Source organism: Tachysurus vachellii, chromosome 14 (genome assembly GCF_030014155.1).
Source record: "Tachysurus vachellii isolate PV-2020 chromosome 14, HZAU_Pvac_v1, whole genome shotgun sequence".
Taxonomy (NCBI): Eukaryota; Metazoa; Chordata; class Actinopteri; order Siluriformes; family Bagridae; genus Tachysurus; species Tachysurus vachellii.
In genome coordinates, this window is record NC_083473.1 from 14,016,710 (window position 1) to 14,044,130 (window position 27,421).

Below are 27,421 nucleotides of genomic sequence, written 5' to 3' on the forward strand. Positions count from 1 at the left end.
TATCTTTATCTGATGCTAAGAAGCTAGTTCATGCATTCATGACCTCTAGACTGGACTATTGTAATGCATTACTAGGTGGTTGTCCTGCATCTTTAATAAATAGTCTACAGTTAGTCCAAAATGCAGCTGCCAGAGTTCTTACCAGGACAAGAAAATATGATCATATAACCCCAATTCTATCATCTTTACACTAGCTACGTGTTATGTTTAGAATGGATTCCAAACTGCTGCTACTTACATACAAGGCTCTTAATGGTTTAGCTCCCATGTATCTAACTAGTCTTCTAACATGTTACAATCCTTCATGCTCCCTGAGATCACAAATCTCAGAACTTCTGGTAGTTCCCAGAATATCTAAGTCTACTAAAGGCGGTAGAGCGTTTTCGTATTTAGCTTCCAAACTTTGGAATAGTCTTCCTGATAGTGTTCAGGGCTCAGACACACTTGCTAAGTTTAAATGTAGATTAAAAACCTATCTCTTTAGTCAGGCATACACATATACATATACATATACATATACATATACATATACATATACATATACATAATACTCCCCATAATCTTGTGCTCTAGTACATCTGACCAAATGCACATTATCATCTAGTGCTTTCTAATATTATGAACAGCAGCTATGTTAATTTCTATCCATGCTTCTCTCTTTCTACCCATCGCGAGCCATCCAGAAATTGTACCAGCTCCGATTGTCTTCCGTGCCATGAAGATTTTGGACCTCCACTGAGATGAGCCCAACTCTGTGAGGATCCTGAGGCATCTAGAAATTTACCAGCTGAAGTTGGACTCTTCTATACTAAAGAGGAGATGCCGACTCCATGTGGTGTTTGAGGACAACAATCTCCTCATCGGTACAACAATTGTCAGACTATATTTATAATCACACCCTCCAGTGTCACCCATATGAGGATGAGGTTCCCCTTTGAGTTGTTTACTCTCAAGGTTTCTTCCTTCACCATTCTGTGGTGAGTTTTTAAACACATTTAAATAGATATCTAATATCTGATATATGTGGGGAAGTCGTGGCCTAATGGTTAGAGAGTTTGACTCCTAACCATAAGGTTGTTGGTTCGAGTCTCGGGCCGGCAATATCACGACTGAGGTGCCCTTGAGCAAGGCACCAAACCCCCAACTGCTGCATAAATGGCTGCCCACTGCTCCGGGTGTGTGTTCACTGCTGTGTGTGTGCACTTTGGATGGGTTAAATGCAGAGAATGAATTCTGAGTATGGGTCACCATACTAAGCTGTACGTCACTTCACTTCATTTAATATTAAACAAATTCCTTGTGCATACAGTACGTACTTGGCAATAAAGCACTTTCTGATTCTGATTCTGATTCTTTTTAAAGCTCTTCCGTGCCGCTGTGTGGCGCTGCTGAGTAACACATTCAGAGGCGCTCCCTTGCTATAACGGGACCAACCAGTTAGCAACATTCTCACAGCTGCTTATTAAAGCGGCTTAGTGTCGGCTTTATATTTCAACCAGATCATTCAATAAATATCTAACAAATATACTGATATTTTCCAGATGTCAGGTCGTACGAAGAAGAGGTTCGGTCGGAATTAATTGTATTTTTAGTTCCTTAGTGGCTGTTAGTTGCTGCATCAGATTGTTTACATTGGCTTACCCAGTCGCTAGTTAGCAAGCTAGCATTCCTAGAGTAGTTACTGTTTATACGTTGTTTTTTGTTCAGCTGAAGGGATTTTCAGTGTCATTCGGAGCATTACATTAGTTGGTATTGACTTAGGTTGCTTAGCTAAGCGTTGTCATTTATTCTGGTGGCCGTTATAAACTTTTTTTTGGACTGTTGTTACACCGCTGTGTTGCACGGCTGCTGTGTGCAGTATGGGGATGTGTCTGCCATGCTTGGGTGGAGCTGCAGACGACGTTGTAGTGACTCCTGATCCTGTAAGTAAACCAAAATTCATACATATTACCATTTTACATGCACTTAAAGACCTTCCTCTACTTCTGTTTATTTTCTGCCAGCATGCCTTTGTATATTTCAACTCACATGTCATTTAATCGGTGTGTTTAAATTGTCCCTAAAATCAAACTTTGTTACTCAGATTTTTAGATGCTCTTCCATCTATCAGTAAACATGACAGGATGATGGAAAAAAAACAAATATACGTGTTGTCTTCATTTTAAATGGGATCTAGAGTAATAAGTTTGGACCGTAGGTGACACAGGGTGGGTCTATATGCATTCAATCCAGTCATATGAATTTGTCACAGTATTGAATCATATCTGATTTGTTTCAGAATGGAGAAATTGTAGGTAGGATGATGTTTGAGGTGAGCAGTGTTTGTGTGTGAAAATTTGGTCAAATCTTCTTGATGATCCTTACACACACCCGCGTGCACACACACATCTTGCAACATCTCCTATGCAACAGCACTGAAGTTGGTAATAATATTTATTTGGCATTTTTAAACGCATTTCTTTTTATTTTTTAGGAAGCAAGGAGGCGACAACTGGCAGAAGCCGCAGAGAAGCGACAGAAAGAGGTAATGGGTTTATTCCTAATTCATTGTATTGCATGAAATAACAGCAGATTTATTTCAGTCCCGTGACTAGTTGTAAACAACAGAGAGGGTGTTTGATGATATTTACAAGGCTGGTGTAACTCCTGCTGTTTCTCTCAGACTCCTGTCATGTTTGGTATGTTTTCTTTTCCATTTTGAGCTTCTGGGCTGTTTCTGTTGATTCTCAAAATACATTGCTCACACTTACCCATTAAAAACATGAAAAACTGGTTTCATGTGGGCACATTACTGGTCATATGATCATATGTAGTGGGTGCTTTATAAGGATGCAGGATCAAAGCTCAAATCATCAGTTCTGCCCGTCACTATTCAAAGAGTAATAAAGTCATCTCAGGTTATTCCGTCTGTCGCATTTAGTTAGAAAGCTTGAAATTGATTTTGGTTTGCCCCTCATATACCTTGTGGGCCCTTTAGAGAATTTCATCAGCACTCACTGCTCGTCGAGCTGCTAAAGCAGCACGGTAAGTAGCGTACCCTTTTCTCTTTACACTTTGACCTTGCAGCGTCACATTGCTGAGATTTTCTGTGGCTACTGATTTGCGAACAAGACTGATAACAGAGCAACTGCTTTTAACCACACAGGTTTCTCAAGTGTTTCTTGTGCACAAAGCAAATGCTCACTTTTTCCATGTCATCCCACATTCTCAGCATGCATCTGATGAGCACAGGCACCAGTTTAAAAACATGATGACTTACCCTTTTTATTTCTCTGTGCAATACATAGTACACAGAATTTGTTTTTTATTTTTTTATTTTTTATTTTTTTTTAAGAAAATGTTTAATGGTCTTCATCCCAAATTATAGGCCAGGTTAAGATTGGGTGTTTTTTTGTTTTAGAGCACACACAGAGGCATCAAGAACCCAGAAGCCATGGAGAGGAAAAAGAAGAAACAAGAAGAGATTGAAAAGCAGGCAATGAGCACATCACCATCCGGAGGCGGGGGACTTAGGGTAAATCTCATAAGGAACATCATTGAACCATACCCTGCTGTGTAGTTTGCTTCTTATTCTAGCTGTTTTTTTTTGTATCCCTTAGTGGCAGGTTGGATAACATAATGCGAAGAGAAGACAACTGGTGTCAACTTAGCAGCTCAGCCCACACGAACGGTGTTTACCATCCAAAGAGACGGGTGGTAATTTTTTTTTCTTTCCTTAAAAAAAAAATAAAAGCTTTTTGGGTCTGTGTTTGTAGCATATATAAACATTTTGCCAATCTTCCTGTAAAGGAAATCTGATCTTTGGAGATCTTTGGATGTCATGCCTACTCTATCATGCTGAGATACGATGTTCCAACCAAAAGAGCGCTGATGTAACCAAAACAGCACTGTGTTTTTTAATACACTTGTTTATGGATCACAGCTGAGAAGAAACATTGCAATTTCACTGATCATTCACCAGGGTGCTAATAAAGAAGGGTCTGTTATTTTTAAAAAGTAAAAATGGTTGAAATGAATGGAACACTACACATTTATATCACATTTTCTAATGGATGGATGTACAACGTTTGGCACATTCTATTAGACGTGCTTCTATATTTTACCGTTATTTTATACACTGCTGTGTTTTAGTTAAAGGACCACAGTGCAATATAAATGATATTCTCATGTTCTCTTGGGATTGTACCGAATGTTGAAACTAAAAATGAGTGCTGAATCACATTTGAATCAGTCTGATATATTAATAATGAATGTTCTAATTTTATTACACTGGTGATAAATGAAGGTCACTGATTGGTTATTCTTGTGTTGATTTACTCGAATGTAGGGCAGCAGATTATGACCTATCTATCACTGTTCCCTGGTGTATGCAATAAGACTACAGCATAATTCAGCTCACTCAGCTATAGTGCACTTCTCTGGTTAACGGCGTTATTGTGTCATTAAAAGCCAGGCACAAAACTGTGCTGTTTTTATATTAAAGCAAAATTTTTAAAAGAAATGCTTTTAAAATATCTTTATTACCAAAGCTCAATGTGCTTGCTATTTTTCCCTAAATATCTTTAAATCCTGGCCCTCACCATCTAAAGGGAATAAGGCCACGATATTTGTTTTATGAGCTTGAATAAATTCCTTAATCTCATCTGTTTTTGATTTTCTGTTTGATCATTCTGTACAGATAGACACATACACATATACAGAGACTAGAAACACAGTAAAAATGACTCGCATAAGAGTCACCTGAAGAATAATTACTTTTTAGATGCCTACAATTGACACACGTACTGTAAAATGTTTTATATCTATACATAAATATCTCTAATGTATTAGCAGCAACAATCTTACAAGTTAACTGCAATTTCAGTAGATTTCATCAGATATTTAACCTCTAATAACATTTCATGCAGGTATTTCACTCTGTAAAACAGCTCGCTTATCTAGCTAATGGCTTGCACATTTTTTTGTAGGTTGAAGGTAGTAGCAGATTTTTTAACAATCTACACTATATGGGGAAAGGTACAGTATGTGTAAGTGCCCGGTAAGGTTTTGATGTCTTTTATTTTGAAGTTGCCATTTTTCATTTGTTACGTCACTTGGTGTCGACATGTGCATATAATCTGTGAGTTTGTGTGTGGATGCAGGTTGGAAGGGGTTGAGTAACTGGGACGCTCACTTTCTGTTGACCGTTTCGTTTCTTTGGATATACATTTCCTTTCAACGTTTCCTTTTGATTTACAGTTACTTCCTTTTCCATTTATTGGAGATCATCTTATCTTGCCATCATTCTGCTAAACATTATAATCTGACCTGAATAAACCACCTGTATGCAACTGAAACGCGTTATCTTTAACTCCCTCTACTCAGCCTCATAGCGGCTACTGGTTGCTGCTACAATATGTATAACCCTGACTATCACACCCATATGTGGCTCCCCCCAAACTGTGCCACAAAGTTTGAAGCTTGAAACAATTGCATGTTAATGAGAGTTATTATTGCAAACCTTTAAGTTAACCTCAGCTTCCCTCTTAACATCAGTACTGAAAGATCCTAAGCTACAAAATTAAATCAAATCATGGATCTGGTTTTATGCTAGATAACTCTTAATACTGGGGTCGTTCTTTTTTTTTTTTTAAAAAAAAAGACGTATTTATTTGTTGTTTTGGTTTCTGCCAGAAGAGGTCGCTGTAGGCCAGCTCTGCAACCAGAGCCTATTCTTTGGAAAAGTTTCATCCATCCATCCATTTTCTGTATCCTACAATGTGTTATGGGGATCATGGAGCATGTCCCAGGGCATAAGACTGAAGACACCCTGGATAGGAAGCCATTGCTTCACAGGGCTCACACACACTCTCACACACATTCACACACATATTCACACTGCAGACAACTGAGAGATGCCAATCAGCCTTCAACTAAATTTCTCTGGACTGGAGACTCATAGAAAACCCCATCAGCACGCAGGTGGGAATTAAACGCTGGGAACTGAACACTGTAGCCTGGAAAACATGGGTTTCAAGCAATCTAACTTCAGTGGGAAGAAATGTGAAAATGACAAGAATAGATTTATGGAACACACAGAAGTTCAAGAAATAGCAATTACTCTTACTTTTAATTGATAAAACACTGCAATGCTTGATGATTTATTTTACTCCAGACAGACATCAGATTCTATTAACACCTCACAAGTTGGATTGGTCTTGAAGAGAAAATATGATTACATTTACATTATATCTGTTCTTAAAATAAGAAAAGAAATCTAAAACCATTTACGAATATCATTTTCTATAAAGTGGATAAATTCTAGAAAAAACAATGGTTAATATTGAGATATGATATAGTACCACAAATATATACATTAAGAAATTATGGCAATGTCTGTCATTTTGCAAGAGAAAAATGTAAATGTATATACATCAGTCTGTTTTAAGCAAAAGTTATAAAGTTATAAAAAAGTCACATTAATCTGCACTACGTATATCAGTTGCAATTCCAGGCTATATGTGTTTATTAGTCATCTTTGACTCAACAGATTGCATTCTGAGATTTTTTTCCAGTCCCTTTCCCCTTAAAACCAGACTATGTTTCAGCCCTGCTGTACTCTTTAGACACATGGTGTGTCAAATTAGCTAAATTAGCTGTATTCATTTAAGCACTCTATGTACTGATCATTTGCAAGAAAAATAAAGCTCAGAAATAGTTTGAGATTGCCATTGCTTAGTCAAGAGTATATTTAAACCTGCGTTTTTTTCATCAGATATATAATTGGATCCCAATGTTTCAAGCCTCATCTGATGGCCATAAAGGCAGATAATAGCCTTTACACGGAGTTGCCATTTTCACCCAAAAGCCTATTTTGCATTCCTCATATTCTTCATCTGTCAGTGGTCTCCGTTACTTCTTGCTTCTGTAGTGTGCTGCCACCACCAGGTAACTGTCAGGGGTCAGGTCTTTAATGCTAGGGGACTTAATGGAGATGGGCGACACTTTGCCTTCCACTCTGGAAATCTGCAGCATACGGCAGGGGTCATGCTTCAGCAGGTAACTCTCGAAAGTCTCCCAGCCACCACCTACTCGCACCATCACATGTTTATTGTGCAGCATCTAATGAAAAGGAAAGATCAGTGAGAACATGCTTAATGCTTAAATCTTTTATATACTGTTTTATGCATTACACATTGATTGTAAGCTATATAGGCTTCCGCTTAGTGCCTCACTACGCATTACAACACACACACCACTTTTTACAAAACAATATACCCATTACATCATGCAAATCATCTGCTTTTGTGTCTTCTCACAAGACGTTTGTGAAGTAAATCATATTTTTCATAGCTAGATTTCCGTTGCCCTGGGCCACAGAACAGGGCTCTTACTGAACTATATAAATGTTGTACATTAGAAACCTTTTTTCCAATCCACAAAAGTCCAAATTTCTCTATAACTATTAATCCATGAAGCATCATGATACTGGGGCTAGTAAACAAGACACATCCAAACTCTAAGACTTTCATCTTTTGAATGTGCACACAGTCAGTCACTGAAATCACTTTTCTTCTCTCAACACCTCCACTCACTTGTTCACACCTTGAGTTTGCCTTGACACCTGGTGCACCTTAAGGCACATTCACAAGACTGGGTGCCATGGCAATCTCATCCTGAATCCAATAAGGCAGAAGGTGAATAAGAAAAGAGCTTCTCACTTATTGTTTCTAATCCCTAGGGGTCCTAAGCCACTTATTTCCTCACCTATCATAAACTGCTAGTACATATAGCAAATGATTTGAAAAAGTAACACACGTTAGGAGAAGGACACATTTGTATGAAATCTACAAATTCAATTCAATTTTATTTGTATATTATCAAATAAAAATATATAAATCAGGATTTAGAATTACAAGCCAGAGGTGAAAATAAACCCACTGAGACGATATGAGGAAGAATGCTTTGGAGGAACCAGACTGAAAAGTTGACAATACACTTAATGAATGAATTTATCTTCAGTAACCAATTTATCAAGGAAGCTGCAGATCCAGAGACTAGTTTATCCTGGGAACGCTAATCCATCATACACATTCAAACACTCTTTCTGTTCTAAATGTCAGGCTTTCAATAGCTTAATAAATCATAACATCAAAGGCACAATTTAAAATGCACTCAAACTTCATAAATCTGGTGATAACGCAGTTCACATAAGATTCACAATAACACTGTAGTAGGTCAGAAACACTAGCAATATATTCCTCTATTCTATGATACAAGTGCAAACAGCCACTGATCGAACCGATTAAACTTTTATAAAGGGCAAAATATGACAAGCAATCACTCTTCCCCTCGGGTGTAGCTGTCCGTTTGAAAGAGCTGACCCAGTGAAACACAAGCATCATACCAGTTATAACTTATTAAAAGTGAAAGCTAGAGGGAAATAAGAAAAAAAACAACACCAAGATTGGCATGATAGGAGAAATGAAAGAGCAAAGCAGCATAGAGCCTATTTTTCAATACACTGAAATGTGTTTATGTTGCCCTGAGGTGGAATAATAACATAAAACATTCATAAGGTGCTTAACGCGGTGAGGGAGAGAGGTAGCCATGAAGGCTCCAATGAGGGAAAAGCCCTAAGGCTCTGCGATCACTGACTTAATAGGCTTTGGGTGGAGATTCTCTTTCACTTTTTAAAGCAAACAAGCAGAGAGAAGGCCCCAGTATTGAAGATCTCTGATTCTCAAACACACACACACACACACACACACACACACACACACACAAAAACACACGCAAACACACACAAAGGTCAATTCGCCAGTTATGGTATTGTCCAATATATGTTTAACCTTTTTTCTAGACATTTAAGCAAAAATAAAACTATGCAGATTTTTAACATTTTTACAAAAATAAGCACCGAATTTTACATAGGTTCTTTCAACTAACTGTAAATTTGGTTTTTATCAAAGTGTACACCATTTAATTTGTCCCCAAGACACATTTCTCATCCTACTTCTCATGCCCATTTTTCTACAAAGGTTCAGATTTTAATTGCTGTCTGCAACATGGAAAAAGATCTGTATGAATAGGTGATGACCTTGTTTTAAGCAATTGGATGCAAGAGGGAGTGTATTATCGCACAAAACATCATGGCTGTCATTTGGTAGCAGACATGAGCCACTCAAGGTTATTTTCTTATCACAAAAATGACGTGACCTTGGTTTCTAACCAGCACAAAGATGACTGGAAGAAAGAATCTCTCATTTAGAAAAGGTGATTTATTCAATTCAATTTTATGAAGGAGATTTCTAAACAGAAATGAGGCATGGTATTCAGTATGGTTATGGTCCTGTTAAAATACTTGAACTGAAAAGAAAACAAATTATTTCCTCCAAAGATAGACAAATAAAATAAAATAAAAATTAGATTTTAAAATTGGCAGTAAGAGAGTTTGTGGTTTAGGAATATTTTTTCATTTAACCTTTTTACAGAAATCAAACTTAAAGGTTCACAGTGATCATACACACCTCTCAAAATAATTGAAATGACTAAAACTGAATAATAGTGCATCTTGTGTAAATAATAATTTATTCGAATAAAAGTGTCTAATTAATAAATGTCAAGTGTAAAATTTAATTGTTACACTACTAATATAAAATGCCTCAGACAGCAAAATTGACCAATTGGTTCCTTCTGAGCATATTTGCACATCGAACACACTGATCCAAGGAGATCTGAGGAGATAACTGAGTAGATATCTGAGCAGTTGTTAATACGTGGTGCCTGGTATGTCACAGGTTGTGAGATACAGTACAATCATTGTAAATACACCCAAGTAAGCTAGGAAGAGTCTAAAATCGACTCCCATCAGAAACGTTAAATGATGTTTCTTAAATATCTCTGCATCTTAACATAGCACCTCAACCCTGTCAAGTCCAAAGTACAAATATAGCACATACTTGAGTCCAGAGCAGTCAGTACTAACGGACTTGTCGCTATTTCGTATCGACTTCATTAAAGATTTACAGAGCTTATTTGCCTGCTCTGAAGCCTGGCCAATATTCTTCCCTCTCATCGTTTCTCCACTGGGCAATTATCACTCTGTCTATTACTGTTAAACTGGGAGTGAGGAGAATAACAGGAGAAAGCAGACACTCACATGCAGAGGATATTCTGTACTAAATCATCCACTCTCTCCAGGGTGTGAGGGCTGGTTTTGTGTTGCCAAGTAACAGAGTTCCCATGGGTACCAGGCCATACATCACTAATCTCAATTAGTCTGGAGGCAGCATGTGTGCTCTTGTGGGACACTCCTTGTATAAATGCCTAAGATCAGTGCTTCTCAAACTGAGGTTTATGAACTTAAAATGATTTCATTATCCTGATATTGATCACTGTGATTCATAATTAGTTCCAAATTGCTAACATAGTACTTGATTTCTCATTTCAGTTTTCTACAGGGTTGCTGGTTGAAACTAAAGTTATGCATTTAGAACGGGAATCCAGACACATGGGAGGTTATCTTTTGTGTGAGGGGGTTAGATGCACTATGTTGCTATGCTTCCTGACATGAAAATACAGCATTCATACATTCAAATTAAGTAAATGCCTGATCAGAGTGTCGGTGGTTTAAATTCGCTAACTAGTTTATATTATGGGACAGAGAAAAAAAAATATGTTGAATACTGGCATTTCTATATCTGGCAATTTTCAAGTGTTTCCCAGTGATTCCAGTTACTTAATGACACTCTTCATGTCATTTTATTGTCTTGGTTTAAGGCATGCTCACTTCAAGTTTAGTCCAAATACAGATATAGATATCTGGATCACAGATAGGCAAACTGATAGTGGTACTGTATAACACCCCTATTGTAGGCAGAAGAGAGAGACTGACAGACTAAGAATTACATGTATACTTCTGTACACACTATATACATATATAGTGCATGCCAGATGTTTCATACCAAGTATCTTAAAAGTCTAGAAAAATTAAAAAATTACTGACAGACAAAGCATTCCAACTTTATATCTTAGTAAAACAGAACCCAAGGTACATCAATGTAGCAGAAGTAACTCATATAGATTGCACATACAACATATAAAGCATAGTACCCACCCGAATGAAGAGTATCTTTTCTCCAACACGATAGCGGCCCTGTGACTGACGCTCGACACAGAATTTATTGGGGCACTTACAGGGAGGTTCCTCAGAAATGTGCCTTACCTGAGCAAACATCAATTTCAGTTATAGCTCTAAATTATTTATCCAATTTGTAAACCAAAAATCTTTTGTGTAAAATAAGATTTTAATTTTTCATACTGCATATTCCAATGAAATCGGTTTCCACTGAGCTAACACCAGCAGCTGTGTGTCATACTTACTGCATCATCAAGGAGCTTGCCGGTGCTTTTCCTGCAGGAGGAGCTTTTGTTAAAGGAAGAGCCCTGGACTGGAGAGACAGGGGAGGAAGGCGGCTCAGGAGCTTTCTCTTCCTGTTCAATCTCGTTCTCCAGCTTAATTAACCCAGGCGGTTCGACCTTATACCTGACATAGAAAAATACAACCATCAAATGAAATATGGGGTAAAGCAAGCAGTTTGTGAAACGTGTTATAGTGTATACTCCACTTACTTAGCTGCTATCCTCCCCAGTTCTAGCAGACACAGGCAGACCTCACGTGGCTGTTTGTGCAAGACTGGAGACCAGACAATAGAAATCAACAATAAATATGTGTTCATGTATTTTTAAGTTTCTCAAACATTATGCATCACATGATAACAGCATGACAACACAGAAATGTGATGGTAAGAAGATGATGAATGAAAATAAGTACAGTATGTACACTATGACACTGTGAGACAGATTTAATGAAGCACGTCAACATTTTACTCACTGCTAACAGAGAATGTTAACAGAGAATTATCAGAAGGTTTGTAAATGTATTCATTAGGTTCTGAGCAGGTTAGGTTTATGTGATGTAATTACTGTTTGATTCATAGCCTTCCCGCTTCAATAAATAAACATTGTCAAACCTTCTTCTAAAGTTCCCTACAACAAAAATGTTTACATACATGAGAGTTTACATTCAGAACGAGCATGCAGAAAACTTGAGAGACTATTTTAGGAAAAGTTCTCAGAAGAAAGTATTCAGAAACTGTTGTGCGAAACTATATTTTTTCAGGTAGCTGTCAATGCTAATTTTTCTGTGTATGCTAATAGAAAAACTGATCTGTTATGTGCCAAAATTGTCTCAGAATTTGAATGAAAATTTGACGCTTCTAACCCTAGACAAACACCTGCTCTGAGTCCACATCTGTTCATTGTTAAATGCTTAATGTCTTATTAGTCATGATTCACTCGCATGATGGAGTAATGATCAAGGTGATACAGCACAACATGCAGTTAACACATGATGAGCTTCGTGTCATCTCCAACCATAGTGCATCCCACCTGATTTCATTTCCAGCTCCATTCATGCATTCATCTAACTCAGCAGAAAATAAAGCAGGAGGAAAGAAGCACAAATGAATAAGATTAAATGTCTAAAATTACACAGTATTTATATTTTGTAATATTAAGCCAGGTGGCTGAAATGAAACCCTCAGAGATCCTGAACTCGAACAATGGCTCAAGACCAGAACAGAAAATACAAAAACCTAGCATGTAAAGCTCATATCATGCATGTGGAATCACCTTCACTGATCTTTCTGAAGTCCAGAATGATTCAGTCAATTAGACCATTTAATACTGAAGAAGGAATGTCATAAAAAGTGCAGTTCAAAAAAATACATGTTCTTACAGACGCCAACAAAACAAAGTATTCACTTATGTCACTGTGCAAATGTAATGTGGAAGGGGAAAAAAACTGTGTATTCAGAGGAATCAGTTTCATTTCCTGCCCCACTTTCCTTACCTCACCTCATAATGCCATTCTTTCCTTTCTTTCTTTTTTTACTGTGTGTGTGTGTGTGTGTGTGTGTGTGTGTGTGTGTGTGTGTGTGTGTGTGTGTGTAAAGAACCAGAATAAAGAAGACAAAATCTGGTTTAATTTTTACTGTCTTCTAAGGTATCTAGAGTTTACAGCAGTTTTAATGTGAGCGAGAGAGAGGGAGAGGGAGAGGGAAAGAGATAGAAGCCCAGGGAGTATAGCATGATACAATTAGGCCCATTCAACCATCCCAGACAGAAAGGAGAAAAGGTTGTAAAAGAGAACACACTTCTTTCTCTTTTTCTGTTATATCCACTGCCAGCTACAGTATGCTGCCCAGAAAAGCCCTGAGGTGAGGTCTCTGAGAAGCACAAGGACTTCCTCTGTGCCACAACCAAAGCACAAAACATCTCTATACACTCTGCTGAGAGTGACTTGTCTCCCCTTTGCTCTGTGCAACCTTTCCCCTCAGAATCCACTGCTATGTTCAGTAGTAGAGACTGTATGTCAAATAGTATCTGACGATTTTAGTTCAAAAAGTCAATTCTGGGGACTCTTATGTTAATATTTATTGGAATACTGTCAAAAACGTTTAGGGTTCATTTTCCTAGGACAAGATTTAATAATATCAGTAATACAAGGATAACATTTTAATTACCAAAAAAGTAATCTTTACAGCAAAATATGGTATAACTTAAATATGGCACAGTGGTTCACAATTAGGATACAGTTCATTTCTGGCTACACATGTTTTTGTTTTGTGAGCATCACTTACTCAGTAGTGTTGTTTAAGCAGTTTCTGCAGTGGAAAAGCTTTATTATTAATACAAAAACACAACTGCTGGATTCGATTTAGCATAAATTTTTCGTCTCACACATCAAATGTCATCAGGACTACATCATAAATCATCATCCCACAACATTAGACATAAAAAAGTCTGGTTATTATTAAAGTTAGCACTGTGCCAGTAACATTATAAAAGAAGATTGCAAATGTAATGCCTCCAAGCTCCAGCCTACAATATCCTCTGTTGCATCAAATGCAAGAAAAGAGAGAAAGAAAGAAAGAACAAAACTCCAGAGGGCCAGTAAATAAAGACAGATTTTGAGCTATAGTGCTTAAGTCAAAAATGTATAAGATTTCTTCTATGGAAAGGTTACTCACCCAGTCCATCAGACTCAAACAAGCAGGTCTCCCCAACGCCAACCTCTCGACACCATGAAAGGAAATTGGCTGTGTTGTCTCGGGCAAAAAAAGAGCCAGATGGAGCACTTTCTCTACAGGGGATCCTCCGATTAGGGATCGGCTGAATGAGATAAATTTTCAGTCATGAGTTTAATGCCTCAAAAAGACTTAATGGTTGTAAAAATAGTTAATGGTCGTAAACGACTTAGTGGCTACTAAACCATTCACAAACCAACAACATCAATGCAGAATAGCTTGTTTACTGTATTAAACCTCTCCTCACCTGCAAACATTTCCCTCAATGTTCATGAGTACTTTTACATTACACAAATAATTACATAAAACCTTCCCCCTTAAATGTCTTTAGTTCTTTAACTGTGTGCAATTACTTTTAAAGAGTCTTCAGTCTGAAATTGCTGACCACTTGAATCATCAGAATTCCCCTTTTCCCAATTCTCTCATGTTCGACCATTAGACCTGTTTTCCTTCTCTCTGTCCTCCTCCATCTTTTCCTTCTTTTGACTCTCTCAAACCCTGCTGCTTGGACATGCTTTATCATGGTCTAATCACTGTCCAGTGACTGATCTCTTCTTCCCAACATCCACAGCTCAGGTTACACAACCAGAGATCATGACAACCCTCAGTGATCAATACTAAACCTGACAGATAGAGAAAGAGAAACAGGGGGCTTGACAAGAAGGTGGATTGCCAGGAACTGGGAGTATAATGGCACTTAACACACACATTCACCCACAATGAGATTTATGTAGCATATGCCTGCCTACAGGATATGTGCTTCTGGCGCTGAGATAGGTACGATGAGGTCATGTTGAAAGAATGCAGTCTTCAGTGGATCAGATTTTTCTTTGGCTTTTCCAGAAATCTCTTTTGCTCCCCCACAGACTCCTAAAACCACATCCAATAATACTCCTCTGGGAAATATCCAACAAATAAATGTTTACCATCTCAATTTTTCTCTTATTTATTTTATTATGGAAATTATTGGCATCTGTCAAGAAGCAACTAAAGAAGCTACTTTCTTTTTCTCTAGCAAAATATCATACTCTTTTCTTCCTTTAATTAAAAACAAAATGGCAAAATGACTTACACCATTAATGTTTTTTAATCGATCTCAGTGTTCACAAAAAGATATATATATATATATATATATATATATATATATATATATATATATATATATATATATATATATATATATATATATATATATAATTAAATAATATAATTATATATATTATATTATAATTAAAACATGTTTTAAAAGTCTGGAACAATGATTATGAATTAAGTGCGTAAACAGACTGCGGCTCTGCACAGTAAGGATGTTAGTTAAAATGAAAGTCCACAAATCACCTATGCAGAATTGCACAATTTTGAATGGTTACACAAAAGACACCCACCCTAAGAGTAACCAAATTCAAATATACTTATAAATGTGTTTTTTAATATTCCTATTTCAAGTCACAGATTACTTTGAGATGACTTACTTTTACAGATTACTTTTATATGCTGTATTACATGCAGCATTTAAGAACTGGGTCATTACAAAATAAACAAGCAAAGAGCCAAGGAGGGCTAGAGGAGTAGTGTATTGTCCTGATAAAGTGAAAAGACTTCTGATGCTTTGTTGTCATAGACGGGGAGAACAGAGAACTCGCGTCTAGAGATGTTCCTTTCCCATTTTGTTTCAATACAAAAATCTGAGCTTGACACATGATAGTGATCTGATCCTGGCATCGCTGTTAATAAGTGAACTGATTCTGCAAGCTTCTATTGTGTATAGACCTCAGAGGTATAAGACAGTTGGTGTCTGATTTTCTGTAATGGCTCAGTAAAATTAATGTGTTCATGACCTAAAATACAGGTTCAGATAAGAAAATTATCGTTATGTATTAACCTGATTGGATTTGCAAATGATATAGTGCAAATGATATAGTAGTGTGGTGTAATGACCCTGAACAGTGTAGTTTCTCTGTTCTGCTATTCTTAAGAGGCTCTATTAGCTAAACTGTAGGGAGTCATAACCAGCAAAAAAGGACCATTGTGAAGCCTCTGAAGAAAATGGGCTTCAGCCAACAAAAGCAGAAATATTTCTTTAATTTACCACCAAAAATCTACAGCCCTTAATGCTTTTCCCATCTGGGGGGAATTTTGGGGAAAAAGTTAACGACTCCTTAATATCGTTAGCCGGCTCTGTATAAATCAGCACGCTCAGCATTTTTCCGAGTTCACCGTCCCACCATGGCAAGTTTTGTGGAGGAGATGGCAAATATCCACAATTCCAGACAAAAGTCTTTGTGTGAGAGAGTAACGTCCAGCTATGTCTAGATTTTGCTGACACACATCAGCCACCTGAAAGTGATACATTGGAATCAGCCCTGTCCTGTCAACACTTAAGATCATCCAAGACATGCCGTAAGTCCAACAATATTCCGTACTCTATGATTCACAGAACACATTACAGACTTTCTCCTGACATGCGATCAGTGGAAATTCTGTAAGAGGTCAAAAACTATAGTAATCAATTGGCAGGAATTGAAGCAGGAATATGCAGTATCACAGTACTGTAGTTTATGAAATGTATCTATTTATAAAATGCAAAAATCACCTCCATTGAAAAAAGGATTCTTCTATTCATTCCAAAGTTAAATCAGAAATGCATACTGCAGTGAACTGTTCCATTAACACACAAAAGTTATTTGATTCTCTAGATATCTGCAAAAGAAATTTTACATGATTTAACAGTAACGATAAAATGCTGATGTCATTTGGATAATAAGTCAGTGTTTTGACTCTGTTTCAGGTTCCCCTGGAGTTGAAGATAGAGGATATGAATGCTAATCAGAAAGGCATGTGATTTTCTGATCTGGAATTTGAAGGCCAGGAATTGTGGAGACATCAGTTGTCACTAAAATGTTCCATTTTTCAGTGTGTATTCTTTATTAATTTATTTCGTTTATAGCAGATCAGAATAAAATCAGACCAGAATTAAAAAATAATTTAATATGTGAGTCTATTATATGAGCACTGAACGTAATGTATTTGCTGTCTTGTACTTAAATAAACAGCGTAATAGAGAGAAAGTACCTTGCCAGGTGGTGACAGTTCTCCACTGTTCTGCCTAAATTTCTCCTGCAGCGTCTCAGCCAGCTGACACAACAGGAAGCCATTATCTAACCTGTTCATGAAACTCTCTGCTGTGATTTCAACACCTGGAAGAGAAGGAGACAGAAGAGGCTGGGAATATAAACAATCAAAAAACAACACCTCAAAAAATCCCGTTTTAATTTTTTGCATGGTTTATTCCATTTTTATTGGTTACATACATAATCATGCACAGTAACACATGCAGTGAAATGCTTTTTCCAACTGTCTGTCATAGAAGAATTTTAAAGCTATTAAAAAATGCTATCAAACAGGATTTGACATATTGATGAGGCATATTAATCCTGCAGGTCAGGACTTATTTAAATGTGAAACTTAGCTGAGTATTGACTCAATAGCTAAAGTTAACTGATAAACACTTGTTCCAGCCTGGAGCAAAGAGCACATACAGCAATGGTGATCTCTCAACAGAAAACAGCTGGGTGCTTATTGCATAGTATCCCAGATAACTAACACACACACACACACACACACACACACACACACACACACACACACACACACACACACACACAATAACAGATACTATACTGATCAACATGTGGCTGCTGGTTTTGACTGGCTTCCAGCTGACCATTCCATCTCAGTTAGATCACCCTGAAATAGGAGGTGGTGGCAGGGGGTTCTGTGGAAAGAGTATATATTTTTTTCATCTTTTTTTTTGTTTCTAAAACAGAGGGGTGCAGTAGTGGTAGAAGGGGGGGTTGATGCTTTAATGACTTCCAAATGTGGTAAGTGAAGTATGGGGAGCAGAAAGAGAAATTGAGTGTTTATAAAATCCCCTCAGTTTTTGTGAGCCCCCTTTATGTTTTCTCCATACAGTAAAGCAAAATAAACTCTTTACCAAGATTTAAAATAAGCTCTGAATGCCAGCCTCCAGCTAGAGTTTCTATTCCAAACATGAACCTGACACGTTTAAATGAAACTAAGCACTTTATGAATCCAATTTAACTCTAATTAAATTTTACAGCAAATCACACCTAATTCTGAGAAATAGCAGCACTGTGACAGTGTAAATAAATGCCACTAGAGCTGAGACACAGACAGGAAATCTGCCTATTCCGCACAGCAGCTCCTACTGAGCAGTCATGACCACTTCAGCTGTGCTCATACATCATGCTACTTACAATATTTTTAGACAGATATCTGCTTTTACATCACATTAGAAGTAGCCACACACCACTAATGAATGCAAAAGTTCAAGATGAGTGCAGTGAGAAGAGTGTGGTTTGTTGTGGAGGTTGTGTGGTCCACTGTAACTGCTCTTCTTCATCAGCTCCAGGCAGACCAGCAGCACTGCTTCTGCCTCTGCTGGCTGTTCACAACCTGCTTACTGCCAGACGTTCCACTGACATCCCACACACACACACACACACATGCACCAGACTCATGACACACCCCCATTCTTCTCGTAGTATCTGTGCAATTCTTCTGAATCACTACTGGTCTAGAGTTCAGTCAAAATAAGCAAAACAGTGCTGCAAAATGTGTGGAAATGAGCATGGTTCAGCAAGAATTGTTTAAACTAAAAGCAACCTATAGTACAATATGTAATTCAGTCATTCTTCTTCAGAAACTGTGAGCTGGAGCAGAATCTAAAGTGAGAATACATCAAGAATACACCAGTAACACAATCACAAGGTAGTCAATCCACCATGTGTTTAAAAGGTGGGAGGAAATCAAAGAATGCAGACAAAACCCTTGAAACAAGGAGAACATGTGAACATTCCACACAGTTACCCAAGCTCAGGATCAAGCCAGGAAAACTTTAGTTACACAATGCACCACCGTGCTGCCCAGTATATGTTATAGTAGTATACAAAAATTTATAAGTTGAACAGGTCCAATGTGATTTTAAATCTTCTGTCTAACAGCCAGTCACACATGGGTAGGTAAAAGTCTAGCAGCGCTCCGTACAAAATGTCAAAAAGACTAAATATTTTCATTCATGTTACCTGTAAAAACACACAATGGCTCACACTTAAGTACTAAAACGGTCATGTGACTATGACTAAAACAGTAAATAGTACAACAGGACATGCTGTAAGCAATGAGAATCATGTTACTTCCTACAGGAGTAGAATCCCTGGCTACAGCAGTAATGCAAATTCTATAAAGAAATCAGGATAACCAAGGACTTCTGACTTCTATGCATTTCATTAGTCTTGTCATGGTTTTCTGCAAATTATTAAAACACAAACTAAAATGAAGAAACACAGCCAACACTATTCCCTACATACCCAGCATGCTGGTGAGCCAGAGGGCCAGGTCCTCCTTCATAGGCAGCAGGCTGGCTTCATGTCTGCTGGCCAACCACAGGCTGTACTGCTGCAGGTCAGTGAGGCCCGGGCCAAACGGGTGCTGCTTTGGACTCAGAGAGCTGCACATGCTTGCCCTTCTTCACTGGCCTAAAAGAGAACAGAATGAAGGCTTTGAGAGATATTCACTATAGTATACAACTGGTATTATACTAGCTTTAACAAAGAATAAAGATGTCTCATTCTATATTCTTGTTTTATCCAATCAACCAAGAAGGGTGACGGCTAACACATGCTTTCTCTGAGACATGAAGCCAGCCAAACATATCTTTTGAACTGTTGCACAATCTACATCACAGGGTATATGGAGGAGCCATCTGTGCATCAGCTCACAGATGCCTGCAATTGGCTTGAGCCACTCTGATTGACAGAGCAGAGACAGTAATGCCATCCCTCCCACCCTGATAGATGAGCCAATTTTGTTCCACTGGCTTTCAGCCATGGCCAGATAGTGGCATCATCAGGATTCAAACTCGCCATCTTCTGGCAACAGTGCAAATGCTTTTCTGTTGAAGCCAATATTCTATATTCTTGTCTCAATTCAATTCAATGTTATTAAACAACACTATTAAACTACTGAATCCCAATAATTTTCCTGATGAAATACATATATTTAATTTAGTCTTTAGGCTACTCAGACCTTTCCAAACACAGTCTGTTCATGGAGATTCAGATGTCAAAGACAGAGTTTAGATTTCACAGATTTTACAAAGATGAAGCGCTTCAGTTAATCATTTCACTTTCTCATGGCATTCACTAAGGCTTTCTTTCTTTTGATCATCCTCTCACTTCTCTTTCATCATTGGTCCAGCGTCTTTTCACAGTTCTCTCATCACTTTCCAAATGTAGTCTCAATCTCTTTTTACAAATGGGTCATTTTGTGGTCAGGACACAACAATGCTTACTTTGGAGGAAAGTAAAGTTCTCTGCAAACTTAAAGGCCCTCAGACAGTAACACATTTGTGTGAGAACTCTAACATGAACATACCCTCTGACACAAAATCTCAAAGTAAGCTGTGACATACTCAGCCCCTTCAGGTTTATTGCTTAGTCCTGGGAAGATTCTACAGGATCAAAAAGTCTAAGTCACATCATGTGATGAATATGAAGTGTGTGTTTACTGAAAACATATATTCCCATCTCAATGCTTCTTTTAACATTTTATACTTATTTATTTGGCAGATGTTTATGCATAAAGCAAATGAAAGTATAAATAGTATATAATAAAGTTCTGGGATTTGAATTTACAATCTTCTGATAACTTTTTCAGAGCCTTAAACACAGATCTAAAAGTGCCACAAATGAGCAAATTCACAGAGCTCCCAACATAAAGCACAATCCTACAGCCCTAAGATAGCCAAAGGCTGTCACTTACTACTTTCAGCTCATTTAACGTGCCTAATAGTGAATTAGTGCCTTTAGTTCTGCTATTGTATATATCTTCTGTTCCTTTGGTTTACTTCATTAACTATCTTAAATTTAATACCAGTCATTTGGTATATAGAAAGTTCTCTCAATACTTTTGCTGCTTTTGAGTCTTTAAATAGCCAGATGGTGTGCTTAAAGGCTTTTACCAAAGTGCAAGGACAAATGTGAATATAAGTGTGACATCTTGTGTTTCTCTTTGTGCACCAACAATGAAACAAAGCAGAAAGTGTTTCATTGACTCAGAAACTGAAATGACCTAAATCGCTATTTGCTTCTGTGTATAAAGAACATTTTGTGCTTTGCTATTCTTCATCACTGGTATGAGCTACAGTTAAATCTCTGACATTGGGTATAGGGCATTCTTACTCACCACCCTCTCTTGACGGTCCCACAATGTTCTGTTACACAGTAGAGCTTTCATGCAGGTAATCACAGAGAAAAGGGGGAGGGGACAGAGAGTGTGAGAGAAAAAAAACACAGAAAGAGATCCAAAATGTCTCTGAAAGGACAACTGACCTCTGGAACTAAAAGGCTGTACACTGTGTGCAATGCCAGGTTCAGTTCAGTTCTGGCACACAGGTGTGACTCCTGAACACATAAATCTCTTGGCTTTTGTATTACTGTCTGCAGCAAGCCATTTAACACCATCACAAAGCTGTGCCAGTCAGAGAAAGTTTTTCCCATGATCAGACATATGTAACTTTGTTAAAAACTGTTGTAATAACAAACATTTATTGACATGATTGAAATGCCAAACATTTATATCAACTATCATTTCTTTTTGCACCTGATGATACCTTGCTAAGTCCAAATTACAGTACACTGCCATCACCTTCTTTTTGAATAAAGTAAACTAAACTGTGTCCGTCCTAGTTAAATGATGTAATTTACAATACCCAAAGGCAAACATTGATATAATGAATGATTATGACAGATATTATTATGACTACATCCGGTGCATCTTTGTTTAAACTTATAAACAGTACTGCAGGAAGATCTTTCTGAAACAGATATGTAACCACCTTACACAAACAAAAACTGTCAACTTGTCAGTTACCAGACAGACCCATCAGTGAATCCTTCTCTGCACTGATATTCTTAAAAGACATAATCCTGCACAACCTATTACTATGTCCAGCCATTTCAATTAATTCGATGTCTGCTTTAATCCCAGTGAAGTGGTATAACTCATCAGAGCACAGACGAATGAAGCCAGCTGAGACACAGGAAAAGCCTTTACACACTACTCACAGAGGCAGAGTTAGAAGAAGCTGAGGGTAAAGGTCAGAGAGTGTGGTGGGCTCCATGATAAGAAAAGTCAATTGAAAACAAATAATCTATGCCACTATACAACACTAAGCTTGAACATTTTATGAACATTTTTGAACATTTGTTTTTTAAAACAATATGCAGAACAATTTTACCATAATGATTGTTCAAAGATCAAACTATACTGTACACCTACAGCCTATAACATTTACCCTGTGATGCTGAACTTGACTAACAAAGGCTCCCATTCAAAAGTGAACTGTTTCAGAGAACTGTGTCATTCCCAAAGGAACAAAACCTGATGTCTTTTTCCTTCAGCTTTTCTCACAGCCCCTTTACAGTCTGTCTAAAACCAATAAGGAACAAACAGCAGTTTGTTTATATGTATAAATAGATAATAATCTATCTTATTTGTACACATATCTATTGGACTTTTTAATCATACCAGGTTACCATAAACTGTGAGCATTTGCCACTACAAATTATTTGTTTCTTAATGACTTTAGAGAGACACACACAGAGAGAGAGAGAGAGAGCGAGAGAGAGAGAGAGAGAGAGAGAGAGAGAGAGAGAGAGAGAGAGAGAGAGAGAGAGAGAGTCCTATTTTAAATGCTTTGCAGATCACAGATCTGTGTACTGATATGTTGACAGTGCCTCAGTATTATTTGACTACTTGCCATAAAGCAGAGTTTAATAGATTGACTTTAACTACTTTGACTGAGGTTTCTGTGTTTATTGTGCTGGCCAAATGTACAAGAACTGCTTAATCGCTCAGAGGAAAGTAAAACTGTGTTAAACTGTCTCCTGGCTTTAGAATCAAGTCAAGTAAAAGTAAAATATTTTGTTCTCAGTACAGCATGTGTGCATGACATTGTGTCTCCTCAGTTTTTACAACAGATTTAATATTTTAAAGCTGCTGGGTTCGTCCTCTCTCCAAAGTCTGTTTTAGCCTCTTATAAAGAAACCACACGTGTGACACACAGTTCTTTATACACACAGTGATACATTTCACTATTGCTTTCTCTCTCTATTCAACACAATGGCACTTTAAAAGCATCCATTCCATGGGTTATAGAGCCGTCTGTTATTGCTCTCAACGATGAAATGTAAAGAAGAAATTAAATGTCAGTGCAGATGACTTCTGATGATGATTTAAATTCTGAGGTTCACATTATCAAGTGAAAATAGTTGATTTCATTTTAAACCATCAATCAGTTGTGCATGGAAAATAGCACATTATCTTTCACCTTTTTTATTTTAAGCTTAAGAGGAATCATAAATAATAATAATAATAATAATAATAATAATAATAATAATAGTAAAATATTATAAATAAATAAATAAATAAATAAATAAATAAATAAAATAAATAAAGTTACATCAGTGTTGTGCAAAAGCCACTTGCACTTGAAACTGCATGGAAAAGGTCGCATGTTTATCTCACCATTTAGTCCAACAATGTTTACATTTTGACTCACCTTCGGAAACGTAATGCTCTGGGAAAGCTGAGCGCCTGATCGCTTCTATCTGTGTAGCAATGTTCATGCTTCCTCAGCTCTGAACGGTGTCTGTGTTTTCCCGTTTCTAATCTTGGTTGAGCTTCGCTGTGCCATCGCACTACTCCCTGCGCCGCGCGCTGCAACCGGGACACCAAGAACACACGAATCGATCTTTTTAACCGACTCTTTGATTCAGTAGAATCGACTCTCCAGCGTGAAGAATGGAATGTAATTATCTCTATTTCTATTTGAATCATTTGTTCAGTAAATCAGCTATTAATATAAATAAAACTGTCCATGGTTCCTTATTATTATTTTTTTTTAACTAGTATATTTGTTGGAAATATTTTTAGAAACTAGGTGAATATCAACCTATTGAATGTACCATTAGTTAAATTTATGAAGGTATAGTCTTCATCTTTATGTATCATGTTAGGTCATATCTATTCAAATTCATATCTATATATGAATTATGCGATGTAAGCAGGCACAAACAGTGTTTATACCTGTCATACAAATTAATAAGGTGTAATAATTACTTAATTAGGTATTTGACCTTAGTTGTACAATGACCCAGTGATAATGGATACTGTATGGTGTCATATATACAGACCAGTAATCTGAATCAGAGCACAAAACAAACTGAAAACGAGATTAAGATGCAGGGACCCGACAACATCACATATGGGTTTAAAAGTAAAGTATATATATGTATGTATGTATGTGTGTGTGTGTGTGTGTGTGTGTGTGTGTGTGTGTGTGTGTGTGTGTGTGTGTGTGTGTGTGTGTGTGTTTTATGAATGTTTCTAACTTTTATTTTGAAAAACAGCCCAGCGTGTTCTGACGTCACATACGTCACTGTCTTCTGTTTGTACTCTTTAGTCACTTTTTACCATGGAGGCTGTTCTGAACAACCTGGAAAGCACCGTGGAGCTGTTGGCTGTTACTCAGACTGAAACGGTGACTGAGTGGGACGGTGAGACAGTGGACAGGGCATTTCAGTGGGCACAATACTGTGAACATCTTCACACACGTTTCCACACAAACCCCTCAGTCCGTGGCGCTTTAGAGAGCCGTCTACACGTGACTAACCAGCTGCTCGCGCACACTTTCACCGGTTACCGGTGTGTGACTCTGTCCGATCTCGCGCAGTGTAGCCACAGGCTGCTTATTGGTCTGTTGAAAAACCCTGCGACTCCTCACCCTGTTATCAAATCACTTTTGGACAAGTTTGGACTGGCTGAAGATGCTGTAGGTGATCAGCGTGCAGATACACGTGGCCTCAACACGTGCAAGTCAGCTTGTAAACTCCTGGGCGACTTTACACTGAACCGGAAGAGTGATTTTGGCCTCTCTGCTGGTACCCACGTTCATGGTATGATGCTCCTACAGCGCATTCAGGTCATACTGAGCCACCCATGCAACCTGGAATATGCTAATAAATTACTGGATTGTTTGCTGGAGGACAGTAGAGAAGGACAGGACGGCTTTTTGACACTTATAGCAGCTGCCCTCCTGTCAACAGACACCACAAGTACAGCCCAAGACTTTCTTCTTGACTGGTTAGAAGGACACGATGTCTTGCGGCACAGGATGTGTCAGTCTTTACCTCCTGAATTGTGCACCAGACTTTCTCAACAATGGCCAAAATTTAGGCTTGCTTATTGGGACAGTTTAAAAAAGTCGGCCTCCTTCTTGGAGTATGACGTGACCAATGGATTATGGAGACAACCTTGTGACACTGAAGCATCATTTCTGACACTCATGAACAGGGTTAAATCCTTATGGAGCTCTGGTTCACCTTTAAAAGATGAAACTGAAGAACAGTTGCTTGCCCTTAAACAGGCTGATGGGGACTTTGAGGTCAAGGGACTGAGTGTGTGGACGGACCTGCTTGTACAGCTCAATTAAAAGCTGTCTTTTTCTCTCTTGCTGCATGCAAAAATGTAGTCAGTGTTGTGGATAGATAGCAGACAGGGGGAGACAGTGCTCTTTAACAGATCTACACAGCTGCAGTATTACAAATTAGCTGCAACAACAGCACATACTGTAATCTCCACTGCGTATTAAAATGTAATAAAAGATCAATTTTATTTATATAATTGTTTGTTACCAGCAGCTATGCTGAATATAATGTATATGTATGTATGTGCTGAATAATAACCTCAAACCTGATATAGATAATCAAATTTAAAATACATCTTATTTCTCTTAGGTCAGAGTATGTGTCTCATTCCACATTTCTCAATTAAGATGAAGTGTACTGACAGATGGTGGCATCACTGGTTGCCATGGCAACGGTTGGCATTAGGCATCTGAGTCCATCTTAAATGGAAACTAAAGCCTGAATGTTGAATGTGCAGAGTTCCTAAATTGGTCCCTTGAGGATACACTGACTCGTGATCTAGTTAGATTTCCTCACTTTCACAGATTAGGACAGGAGAGAGGGAGAGTGAGCATTTTGCATTTGGTAATTAATGATTAATGTGGTCACTTAATCTTGTCAAGATGTACACAATCAGATCAGGTTGCTGTTAACATGATCAAAGCAGTTCATGGGGAAGCCAGCCGTTATATATTTCAATATTAAATCATTAAGCCAAATGATTTCTTCACTTATTAGCTTTCCTGATTTTTTATTATTTTTTTTTTTTACGAGAGACCAGGTCTGTGACTGATTAAGATGATTACACTTCATTAGAGAGGAACTCAGACAGGTGAGTGGCACTTATGCTGATAAAGCTACACGTGTGATGATGAACCATGCATTCACTGTAAAATTTCAGAAAGACCAAGGGAAATGACAGGATAGTTGAATGCTGTGTAGCTAAAATAATTGTGAGGTTTGTTCTATAACAGATTGAACGCCTGGTTTTTAGTTGCTGTTGTATCTCTGACTCTTGCAGATGAAATGGAATTTTCTTTCTCCCCTTTCTCGCCTTTCTCGTCCTGGAAACCATGGAAACCTGTATTCTCAGCACCGGTATGTAGAGAGACAGCAGCAGAAGGCCAGTGAAAACACTGATTTAGCATGCTTTAAACTAGGAACATGCTGATGAAATTCAGAAGGAATGCATGAGGGACTTTTTTTGGCAATCGTAATTTTTACATTTATTTTGCATTCATCAAGCCAGCCTTTTTCGAAGGTTTCATGTCAGTGGGCCTAGACAATTTCATTCTCATTTTTATGTTTATTTCAAAATCATATTAACCTTGTAGCATGTAATAGGATATAAATAGAGTTTGTCACCTTCAACGTCCACATAAAATACTTTTTTGGGATTAATACAGTAAATGATTAAATAACCATGCAAATTATCTGACACCATGAGAACTGATGAAAATAATTATTTTCAGTAATGAAATTCCCTCCCACTACATGCCTCATTATAATTCAAGGCCTTTCATTGAATCACAATGCTCAGTACGAAAGAGGAGGGGAAACACCAACAAGGCCACGGCTTGTTAAGCCTGTGATGAAACACCAGTGGCAGTGCCTAATCGAGGGTCAGTAGTTTTATTACAGCAGGGAGAGTGGGATACATCAATCTATCCATGATAGAATAAAACAACTAAACCACAGACAAACATACACCCATGTGCAGCTGTCATCTCTTCCTCATAT

The 27,421-nt window shown here is 37.7% G+C and overlaps 3 protein-coding genes across 4 annotated transcripts; 2 read left to right on the plus strand and 1 right to left on the minus strand.

Annotated features, from left to right (window-relative positions):
• Positions 1 to 1,391: 1,391 nt before the first annotated feature.
• Positions 1,392 to 4,642, plus strand: svip (small VCP interacting protein). 2 transcript variants are annotated; one of them, XM_060886255.1, is made up of 5 exons: positions 1,392 to 1,922; positions 2,474 to 2,524; positions 2,978 to 3,024; positions 3,401 to 3,514; positions 3,600 to 3,624. In XM_060886255.1, exons 1-4 carry the CDS (start codon positions 1,860 to 1,862, stop codon positions 3,480 to 3,482), a joined length of 243 nt encoding a protein of 80 aa, XP_060742238.1. In that variant the 5' UTR covers positions 1,392 to 1,859; the 3' UTR covers positions 3,483 to 3,514; positions 3,600 to 3,624. The 2 variants fall into 2 exon arrangements, with proteins under 2 accessions (XP_060742238.1, XP_060742237.1); XM_060886254.1 differs by lacking the exon at positions 2,978 to 3,024 and having other exon boundaries at positions 1,414 to 1,922; positions 3,600 to 4,642.
• Positions 4,643 to 6,081: 1,439 nt separating this feature from the next.
• LOC132856617 (growth arrest-specific protein 2) lies at positions 6,082 to 23,935 on the minus strand. Its single transcript, XM_060886253.1, has 8 exons — positions 23,776 to 23,935; positions 19,523 to 19,690; positions 17,205 to 17,329; positions 14,076 to 14,217; positions 11,614 to 11,677; positions 11,365 to 11,527; positions 11,099 to 11,206; positions 6,082 to 7,101 (listed from the first exon to the last, which is right to left on the minus strand). The coding sequence occupies exons 2-8, from the start codon at positions 19,668 to 19,670 to the stop codon at positions 6,892 to 6,894; spliced, it is 960 nt and encodes a 319-aa protein (XP_060742236.1). The 5' UTR covers positions 19,671 to 19,690; positions 23,776 to 23,935; the 3' UTR covers positions 6,082 to 6,891.
• On the plus strand, positions 23,895 to 25,884 carry fancf (FA complementation group F). The gene is made up of 2 exons (XM_060886252.1): positions 23,895 to 24,024; positions 24,679 to 25,884. The coding sequence occupies exon 2, from the start codon at positions 24,691 to 24,693 to the stop codon at positions 25,705 to 25,707; it is 1,017 nt and encodes a 338-aa protein (XP_060742235.1). The 5' UTR covers positions 23,895 to 24,024; positions 24,679 to 24,690; the 3' UTR covers positions 25,708 to 25,884.
• Positions 25,885 to 27,421: the final 1,537 nt, after the last annotated feature.